Raw genomic sequence first — 10,940 nt, forward strand, 5'->3', positions numbered from 1 at the left:
CATACCTGGAGGAACTGTTGGACATGTAGAGTTAACTGTGGGGAAAGAAAGGAGATTATTTGATTTATATTACACAGATATCACAACACACAACAAAAAGTTAATTCTTGGACAGCATGGCAACTGCTACTCTTTCGGATTAAAAGGACCCAACGTTATGTGAGTAGCAACAAAGCAGGACACTGGACTCACTTGTGATTGGCTGACAGAAGTCATTGATGGAAGGAAGTCCATATATGCATGTACAGATTTGACTGCTGCATGAAGTGTTGATGTTGCACATCTCACATGGCCAAGCAAAACCACTCTCACATTCACACTGTAGTCCATGGCTGGAGTTTGGATAACAGACTAATGGATATTTAAAAAGATGAAAACCATAAATCACTTTACTCTCAAACTCAAATTCAACAAGGCAGACAAACCTTAAAGAAGCAGACACTCCTACCTGTGGTCAAGTTCAACTCTATAATCTGTAACATGTTTGAGAATGGTTCCAGGAAGGTTTCATTGCTCAGATGCTCCCTAAACACATCCAATAGATTTGATGTGTAGCTTGAGAGGGGGATGCGTAATTCCAGAACCAAATCTATTTCTGTTGAAGTAAACAAATAAGAAATCCAATAGAATTAAGATTACCAACAGATTAAATCTATGAGGAGCAAAAGCTTTATCACAACACCAAATTTGTATTGACTTCTTTTAAAATGTGTTGGATCATACCATAGGTTAGTGGGGGAGATGTTGTGGTTGGGATGGTTGTTGTTATAACTGAAAAAAAAAAAATAAAAAAAGATAACGTAAAACAACTTGGCGGATAAAATGATATTTGAGTATAGTAAGTTTAATTTGTTTAAGGTACTACAGAGACAATTTATGTAAATCATATAGACAGATTGTTTGAAAATTTTCTATCTAAGGAAACCCAGCTAATTGCATCAGGTCATTGATTTTGGAGCAAGGTTTAATTTTTCAGATGTTCTCTAAACACATCCAATAGATCTTATGTGTAGCTTGAGAGGGGGGTGCGTAACTCCAGAACCAAATCTATTTCTGTTGAAGTTAACCAAAAAGAAATCCAACAGAATTAGGGTATTTGGTTGTATGCTTATACCATGTACAGTAATAACAAGTGAATGGGTATTACAACAGCTTTTACTGTTACTTTACATTTTCATTAACCTTTACTGCCTTTTGTATAATTTTCATTCCCTGCATGTAACTTCACCCACGGATCTTTAACAAAGTTTTTTTTTTTTTTTTTTCTCATTCTGGAAGTTTAGGATTTTAAGGTTATTTTTATTAGAAACAAAACAAATATTTTAGCATTTGCACAACTGACCAAATTGTAACATTCTTTAGAGATGTATTCCATAGAGAAAGCCGCATGGAACCAGGAAATGTATTTTTTTTTGTTTCCCTAAAGTAGAAGGGGTCAGTCACCCCATCGTCAGATTAACTTACCCTGAAAATTGTAATGATCTTGGCGCTTGATTGCTCTTGTCACTCACCTGTCCGATTCTGCCCATTTTTCCCAACACTGCTCATCTGTTCCACCTGTTTCGAGCTTCTATTTAAGCTACTTGCTACCAGGCATCAGCAGCAGATTATTCTTGATACTTTGGTGTGGGATTTTTCTAGCTTTACTTATAGTGTTCTGATTGCCTCATCCTGACCCATTTCTGTCATTGGACCTTTGAGCCTGCCTGCCCCTGTTCTGATCTGTTTGCCTTACCTGTCTTCCGATTCTGTTGGATTTTATCGTGGACTTAACCTGGATCTGCCTTTTGACTTTGCCCTCTGGATCATCCTGCCTTCCTTCATCATCTGCTCGAATCTGATCACCTATCAGTACTGTGTGTCCCTCAAGGCTTCGGCGCCTGGAACACTATGTGTGGCAAGCGCTGCATCTTGTCAGTTTGACCAGCTGGTATGAACCTCATGTTTTGGGCACGGACTGAACTCTAATCCAGAATTACCTGCCTCAGACGCCCTGGCAGCTGCTGCTACAGATCCACAAACTGTGAGTCTTTGCTTTAATAATTTTTTTTAAAATTATCCCACTGTCTGTCTTGCCTTAATACTGGGTCTCTCTGTACTGAGTCATTACAGAAAATCCCCTCCTAGTCCATGTTTACAGTTTTCGATTCAAACCTTTCCATGTCCTACTACTCACCTATATAGGTTGATGCTTATCTATGCAAACCAAGGAAAATATTAAAAACGGAATTTCTGCCAACTAATGGATAACTTAAAAGGATAACTTAAAGAGGGACCTACCCGCTCCAGCCGGTGAACATTACCTCTTTAACGACTGACTCTTAAAAATCATAGACAGGTTTCAGATATTACAGGCTAACGATGGTACCAAACGACCCATTCATCGGTTACCATTTGCATGTTTCCAAGCAATACAAGGCCTTGTCCATATAAGACTCAAACTCACTGCGGATCCAGACATTTGAATTGAGAAAACTTCCTGGAGAGGTGGCGAAATGTCTTCAAATCTTGGAAACCAAGTCCAGTGGATATTTTTTGAATTTTTATGGAATAACTTAAATGTGATGAGTGCCCCTAATATCCGTCCGTCCTCCTTCCGTCCATCCATCCATCCATCCGAGATATGATGTATCCTGTCCATTTATTTCTGCACAAAAGCAATTTCAAGGAACTATGGAAGTCAACTCTTACCCCATTGCTAAAAGCAAAACTGCAGGGGATCATTGCTGCTAGTTTGCTTGCCCAGGCGGATCAACAATTCTCTCTCTAGGACCCTGTACTGTAGGATGTCAGGGCAACAGGTCTATAGCCACTCAAAACTTTTAACTGAGTTTTCTTTGGTACCAGAACAAGACATGAGGTCCTACATATCCTTGGAACTGTCTCCTGGGTCAGACTGAGGTTAAAGAGGTGCTGTAGAATCCTACAGAGCTGCTCTGCAAAGGCCTTCAAGACTCAAGGATCTGGTGCTTTATTGCAGTTCTATAAAGAGATATACTGAAGGCATCAGGACTAGCACCATCTTCTGGTTTGCTTGAAAGAAAATGACTGGAAGCTGGAAAATCTATGACCAATCAGGGAAAAAAAGCGGCAGGCCTTCTTAGTAAATTCTGATTGCTCTGAATCCATTACTGTGAAAATATTTTAGCTTTAGTACAGGTATGCAATTAAAAATGTTAATCCTTTCAATAGCTTTACTTCCCTTCAAGTTGGATTAAGCATGTGAGGATTTAGACTGATGCAACTTTCACTTAAATCAAACAATAACTCTGCCCTAATGTAATCTATGATTCATGTCTCCATGTTTTAAGTACCTGTGGAAGTTGTAGTTGTTAGCTCGCATGTAGTATCATCTGCGGAGTACAAAGAAAAACAAAACTATATAAAAGAAGTAAAAAAATAAAATAAAATAAACACATTTTTGAAAGGCTTATAAAAACAGTATGCTTACTTGTGTTTGCCTGGCAGAACTCATCATTAGATGGAAGCCCATATATACAGGTACAGGATTGACTGCTGCATGAATTTCTGCTGTTACACATGTCACATGGCCAACTAAAGCCAGTCTCACATTGACATTGGTGACCACCAGCAGAATATGGATTGCAGACTTTTTCCAAGAAAAGGAAACACACATATTTTTAAGACATCAAATCTGATTCAGTAGTGTAAATAAATTAGAAAATACTCTTACGTGTTGTTAAGGAAACCTCTTTCACTTCAAGAGACTGTGAGAGGGTTATTGGGAGGGAGATGGATTGCACAGTGCTCCGTACATAGCTGAGTGCATATGATGGAAAACTAGAGGCTGGGATTTCCACAACAATGTTCACATAGCTGTCCACTGGATCTATGCAATGAATGAAAAATAAACTCATTTTAGAAAAAAAAAGGGTAATGCTAATAAACAGATAATAAGATAGTGTGATAGATGTATTTCCTTGTATTACACTGACATAAGACTCGGGACATGAGTTTCAACATATACACATAAAAAAATCAGTGTGTCATATAATTTGCTTCTATAGAAAATGATCTCACTTTTTTTTATCACTGTGGAACTGTAACACAAAGTTAGTTGGATTGCATCAGCTTTTACTGCTGGGAAGTCTTAAGTGGTCTTATGTTTGCTGTTCTCTGTAGGTGTAGGTCACCTTGTTGCTTGCTTAAGAAAGTAGCCATTATTCAGGCATACTTTGATGAATTTGCTAATGATAAAATATTACAAATTACCCTAAATAATTTTCTAATGCTTTTTAAGCTATACAACCTCCTTTTGCTAATTTATACCTCTGTAATATCTATAAAATAATACAGATTTTTATTTTCTACCAATATCTGAATGTTGCTATAAACAGTACAAACTTGATCAGATACATTAATATATATTCCTCAAGGGGTTTGGCAAGGTTTCCCATCTGACAGCTAAATGTTCTGAGTCAAAATTGGCCTGTATGTGGTGTGATATGATTGGCATATAACACATTATATGACCACAATGTTTCCATCATAATTTTTTTATTGTGATGTTTCTTGTATTTGAAAAAACTCTTGGCAATTTTAAAATGCTGTCATGTTTATTAACATTAAGCAATCTCAGCAGAGGCAGGGTTCCATTACAATGATTACTCACTGCTGCAGATGTCCTGCTAAATTAATTCTGTCACATTCAGGCAACAGTTTTCAGGATAAAAACGCTTCTGAAAATCTGAGTCCGATACAAAAAATGTAAATTTCTTTTTATTGTGAGCGACAGTCATCCCTTCCCTTTAATCAATCATTAGTTGTGTACTGTATGTAGAGTCTCAGTTATATAATGGTTTTCTCTTTTTCATAAAGGTAAACTGTGTGTTTCCTCATTCATTCCTATGGTATTTTTGGGAATGATTTTGGCAACTTACATCACCCCTAGCAATGGAATATGAAAATAAAAGTAATTGCAAATCTCAAGTCAAGGCCAGGCATTTTGATAACTATATTTTTGGGTTGTATCTTACATTTTAGGCCGCATCAATCTTATATAAGAAGATACAAAGAGTCCAGTTGAGAGGTGCAGAATAAAATGGTTTCTATATACACTACATAGAGCATCGAATGCCACAGTGGCATTTTATGCTTCTTGCTTTATCAAAAGAGAAAGCGGGATTAGGGAAATATTAGGTACTTCCTTAGAAAAGACTGCTGCTTGGTGTGTAGTTGGCCTGAGGCCAAAGGTTATTTAGGTGAGTTTGGTTCACCTCAAATCAAGTAAAAGGGTTATACACTTTAAGTGAGCAAACAAACTCTGCCTGAATCTCTACCTCATATATAAAATCACTGGGAAGGTTTTCCTTTGCACTTAAAGAGGGATTCAAGGTTTTTCATGTAATGCTAAAACATTTCCTCATATTTGATATTTTTTACAACACACTTTGTTGGGGCAGGCCACTATTAACCTTATTTATGAAATAATATTCATCCCTGAACTACATTGATTAATTTACTTTTATTTTTGTTATATTTAGTTTAACCACTAGATGCCACCAGTCACCTCTTTCTTTGTTCCTTTTCCTTCATCTGTTGCTTACATCTAGTTTATAGTAGGAAATGTTTATCTGTATCTAGAGCTTGCTGGCAACATACCTGCATTTGGTAGCTGTCTTTATCAAATCTCCTAGACCTAAGTGTTTACAGTAAGTAACTAAATATGTTCAGACTGGTATCGTACAGTAAGGTTTATGATATAATTTGTATTTTGACTTAGACAACTTTTATTGTCATTTTGTACACAAAGTGTATACAAAACCAAATTTGGTTTTGTACAGCTTTCAGAACATTTCCATTCCATAAAGTGCAGCAGTGATCAAAGGTAAACAGTGTGGGAGAAAAAACATGGTGCAAAAACGGATTAATGTGAATTTCATACCTTATAGTAATTATCACACGGTATAAATAGACAGCATCTTGGTAAAAGTAATAAAATATTTCTAAGAATAAATATGACGAAAAAACTTTCAGACTCACCTGTTTGGCTGCGGTTTAACTGACAGTACTGACCATCAGCAGGTAGGGAATTAATGCAGCCACATGTGTCACCAAGTATGGCATCACAGACTCCGTAGGTAATGCAATTGTTAAAAGACCAGGCAAAGCTCTCCTCACATGTGCACTGGTACCCATTCATCCCTGGTGAACACACTGTAGGAAAAAAATGTATAGTATCTTTCCCAATCAAAGGTTTAAGAAAAAAAAAAAGTAATATACCTGTTGTGGTTTCAATGCTGGTGATTTCCACAGTATTGTTGATCGGTATGGGAAAGCTCATATTGCTCAGAAACATTTGGATACTCTCAAGGTCAGAGTAAGTTATGACAACTTCAAAGTCATACTCTGTGAAATTTGTGAGAGCTAGAAAGGAAAAAGATACGATTAAAGAGTGCAATGAATACCTGTTGTAATCCTTATCCCAACATTGATATTAAATAGACATTTAATGTTTATAGTGACTCACTTTCTCTTTTCTCTCTCACATAAAGCATGGATGATGTAGCATCCTTTAGTTCCTGTAAATAATTCAGCGCACCAGATTTTTTAAAAACCTCAATCATTAACAGAAACTATCAGGTGTTTTAAACTATGACAATATGATATTATCTGGTATAATTTTACAATATGTGTGTTAAAATGTTAGGCTCACCTCAAAGAAGGTTGACATAGACTGCCTGATCCTTGGTTGGTCGAGAGTGAAGCATATGACCAGAAGCAAAACAGCAAACCGCAATGCCTTTGGAATGGCCATCCTGACTGCAGAGAGATAAAAATAAATATCCTTGACACCTTTAAGTGTATGATAAAAAAATCTCCTAGAAAGTCAAGAATGAAGTATGACCCATAATACTTTTTTGTGTCCTGTTTTACCAATATAGCTCAGTGAAAAGAAATCCTAGAGTTTATAATTGCCCAAAAACTTTGCTTGCACAAGCAGACCATTATAGTAGTTGCCATAAGGTTCTGCTTGATATTTGTATATTTAACTTAATCAAAAATGATTTGGTGAGTAAAATCCTCTACAATGGACACAGAGACAGAAAGGGAGCTGAGAAAGAAAGAGAGGATAAGAACTAAGGGGAGAGGGAAAGAAATATAGATAGGAAATAGTGCATGAAAAGAGAGAAAACAAAACAGCAAAAAGAGACAATACAGAAGATATACAGTTACTCCTAGAAGTCTGCTTCCATACCTACATGAGACAAGAGAAACACAAAACAAAGAAGAAAGCAGCAAAAAGTGAACAAAGAAGACCAAAGTAAAAAAAAAAAATCAAGAACAGCAGGTATTCTTTAGATTTTTCAAAGTCAATAATTGTACTGTTTTACTGGAACAAAGACGTGGAAATTACTGGACCAGTCTGATGCCATTCTATGTACTTTCTGTAAGTGTGTAATATTATCTTTGGAAGATCCTTGACAACAGTGGCATATAAATACTGCCTGTCAGAGGTAGATGGTTCTATCTTTCTATCTATCAAGCCTAGCTGTCAGTTGAGAATTTCAAAAATATCTAATTAAATAGCTTTAGATAGGTGCAAACCTGGTTCGGGCAGTAGTGACTCTGAGTAATGTATGAAAGCAATGCAAAAAAGCATAGTATGTTTTGGGTATGTCTTTGTTTGGCTGAAAGAAACGGTGAACTATAAACGTTAATGTTATGTCTTTTATAATTTTCTTTGGTCTTAATTTTGTTTTCCTCTTTAAACCTTTTAGGGTAAGACTACATCCTTTTCAGATAAACAGGTGTCTCTCTGGTGCCATTGCATTTCATCTTTCAGGGAAAACATGAGCCTGGATTGCAATCAGTGCTATGTCATGACTAGAGGTAAGTAGATAAGCAACACCTACAGTTTCACCCCTATGAGATCTGAAAAAATGCCAAAAAAACACCCAGATATCTATGAATGGAATGTAGTTGTTCAACTCGGTTAAAACTTTACATAACCGTGAATCTTTAAGTCTTATGCTGCAGTTCACTGACTTAGAGAGGACCCTGACACCAAGCATAGTTGATTTTCTTTCATCTTCGGCTCATGATATGATCTGTTTTGTTTTTGTCTTGCTTACTTCTGCCGCAGCATAAACATTCTCACAGTTACATTTCTCTTTCGAGATAAATGAAACACCATCAAATTCAAATCAACCTTCTGTTTTGATTTAAGAGTATGCTGTGCAGGCTTTTCATGAGGTTGGCCTTTGCTTTCTAGCCACACTGGCTGGTCTTTGATTTTTATTTTTTACTTTTTTTAATCTGACCCAGTAAAATGAAAGACATTGTTTTAAATTATGGGACATTGCGAGTGAGGTGAAAAAAATGCACTAAATGGGATCTTCTCAGAAATGAATAGGAGATTAAAAAGTTGATTAAATATATTTCTCATACATAGTTTCTTGTATACATTTGGACATAACAGAAGAGGCTGACCACTGATTTCTAAATAATGGAAGAATAAATGTTCTGCAGGAATGGACAATCCAACACTATGATACATTAAGGTATGCAATGGAATCTAGTGCTCATCTTTGACCTGCTGGAGGGATATAAAATTATTGCTTATCTCTATGCCAACCTGCTAACCCCTCAGAGAAGTAATGGTTAGCACTTTATGATAGTTTGGCTGATAATTCTACTCTAACCTAACCCTGAAACACCAATATTAGATTAGTGAATGTTGGCTTACAGTATAATTATGTATGTAAACATTAGTCAGGACTCTCTTATCCCGAAAATTCGGCTTTGTTGGTGTTTAAGTTAACATACATGTTTTAAAATCAGCCATCAAGATCTGGGTGGAATCTGGGTCACAAATTCCTACATTTTTGTTTTACTTTTTTCATTTGGGATTAATCTATTGAATGAGGTGGAGATTTAAAGATAAACTAGACTGTCTAGATATAAAGTCATTTGATTGTATAAAAGCCAGAGTACGTCACAGGATGATAATGAAAGAAAAAGCAAAGTAAATCCGTCCCCTGAATGTGATTAAATGCCTGACAACCGATTAAACCAGCTTGACTACTTATGCCTTTATATGAAAGAATGAACAAGTATGGCTCTGTTCCAACATGTTTATCTCTTCTTTGCCTTGTCTTGGGAAAATTGCCTTGTAGGTAAATACAATATTTGCATACACCTGGCAATTATTCAAGAGCTCCCCAGTAGAAAATATATAAATTAGCCATGCCATTTTGTAGATGCAGGCAGAAATTTTACAGTGAAAACAGTCAGAATTGAAAAAGAAAAACTGACCTTTTTTAATGGTTTCTTCATGATTACAACTTATAAATTTACAATAAAATGAACATTGCTTTTCTCAACAATATATAGTTTTGATCTTTCTTTAGTTTATTCTCTGCCAACTTGCTTCTACTTTTCTCGTATGTCTTATAATACATCTTACTTATTAACCCCTGAAATACAGTGCTACTTTACATAAATTGCACAGTTTTCAGGTCTCCAATCTTATTTTAATGGGTATGTTGCATCAGACATTGCTATTTAACCCAAATCAGTCTATAAAATGACAATTTTTCAGTATTCTAATGTTATTGAAGCAAAAACATGAAGAGCAAAATATACTCTAACAGAAAGTTGTTTAAGATTATTTGAATTCTTGAGAAGTCACCGTACCTGTTTAACTATCAATAGACTTACAATCAAACAGGTTCAAGTATGACTCCTTTTTTTCCGGGCATGCACTACAACAATACTCCTTCAAGGTAAGGGTTGCACATAGAATCTCATATATTAAACTATGATGGAAAAAACAATGCATGGCATTTTAAATGCATTTGGTAACAAAAACAAGTGGTCTTCTTTATTGACCTTGTCAGTCTTGTCCCTTCCGCAAACTTAGGCAGTAAGTGACTTATTTCGGTTATAATTTTTTGTTGAAGACTGTTTACATTTAGTAAAATCACAACTTCCTTAGCAAAACAACCACTATCATTTTCAATTAGCTGCTCATCAGCTGTTTAACAATAAAATTATGTGAACAACATGTCTTTCCCTTTTTTGGAGCACAGACAAGGGTAATTGAAACTGATTTTGTTTTGAAGTGGTTAGCTGTGAGGGAATACTAGTGTTAGATTTTAGGTTAAAGGTATAGTGGAGGATATTGTTTTTCCGGGTGGATCATCAAAATAAGTGGTCCTCCTAATTGTCCATCATTGTGGTGATATGTTTACATAAAACTTTCCTACTTGCTCGTCCCCACTTTCATTACCAGTAGTGAGTCTGACGGTAGAAAAACTACAAATCTTTTTTTTTTTAAAGGTGAGAGGGCGGGCCTTTTCAAACATTCTAGAAAATCCTCCACTATACCTTTAATAAATCAAGCTATCTTTTTTAGACCTTTTCCTTTTCTCTTGAAAGTAGCTATGCATGATATAATATGTGGTGTATAATTTTTTTTATGTAAGGCCTGTTAAATGAGGAAGTTATGTCCCCTTGAAGGCAGTTGCTCCTCGGGACTTACCTTCCAGTTCTTTTCCTATGAGCAAGTTGTTTACTACTCTTAACTCAAACTGGGTAAAACCATGTTAAAAGGACTATAAAAACAGGAGTAAAAAGGTAACAGAGTTTATTTCAGATCAGGTTGTTACGGGACAGAGAAAAATGCTTGGAGCTTGCACAGCTGTGGGCTCAAAAATCACGTCTGCGAGCGCCGGGGCAAAGATTTAGCCCCGAACAAGGTAATCTCCTGCTTCTTATAGCTCATGAGTCTATGTGTTGCACCAGGTGGATGCTTTGCTGTCCGTATCAGAAACTGACACGCCATCCATGCCCAAGGATTACAGATAGCTCTCCTTTATCAGTCAGGCTCCACGATGTGCCCATATCCTGTGTATTTTTAAAGACAAGAAGGCTGTCCTGATTAGATGACCTCCGTACACACCGTGACATCCACA

General features: G+C 36.2%; 1 protein-coding gene across 1 annotated transcript in view; it reads right to left on the minus strand.

Moving 5' to 3' along the window:
- Window positions 1–6,538, minus strand: part of LOC107099823 — a 32,216-nt gene extending 25,678 nt beyond the window's left edge. The window contains exons 1-10 of the mRNA XM_015398096.1: window positions 6,491–6,538; window positions 6,244–6,387; window positions 6,004–6,177; window positions 3,695–3,850; window positions 3,452–3,610; window positions 3,315–3,353; window positions 724–771; window positions 449–595; window positions 193–351; window positions 6–35 (exon numbers count right to left, since the gene is read on the minus strand). Coding sequence (XP_015253582.1) covers window positions 6–35; window positions 193–351; window positions 449–595; window positions 724–771; window positions 3,315–3,353; window positions 3,452–3,610; window positions 3,695–3,850; window positions 6,004–6,177; window positions 6,244–6,387; window positions 6,491–6,518 — 1,084 coding nt within the window. The 5' untranslated portion in view covers window positions 6,519–6,538. The remainder of the gene's footprint in view (window positions 1–5; window positions 36–192; window positions 352–448; window positions 596–723; window positions 772–3,314; window positions 3,354–3,451; window positions 3,611–3,694; window positions 3,851–6,003; window positions 6,178–6,243; window positions 6,388–6,490) is intronic.
- Window positions 6,539–10,940: the final 4,402 nt, after the last annotated feature.

This window comes from Cyprinodon variegatus, unplaced genomic scaffold (genome assembly GCF_000732505.1).
Source record: "Cyprinodon variegatus isolate N-32 unplaced genomic scaffold, C_variegatus-1.0 Scaffold911, whole genome shotgun sequence".
Classification (NCBI taxonomy): domain Eukaryota; kingdom Metazoa; phylum Chordata; class Actinopteri; order Cyprinodontiformes; family Cyprinodontidae; genus Cyprinodon; species Cyprinodon variegatus.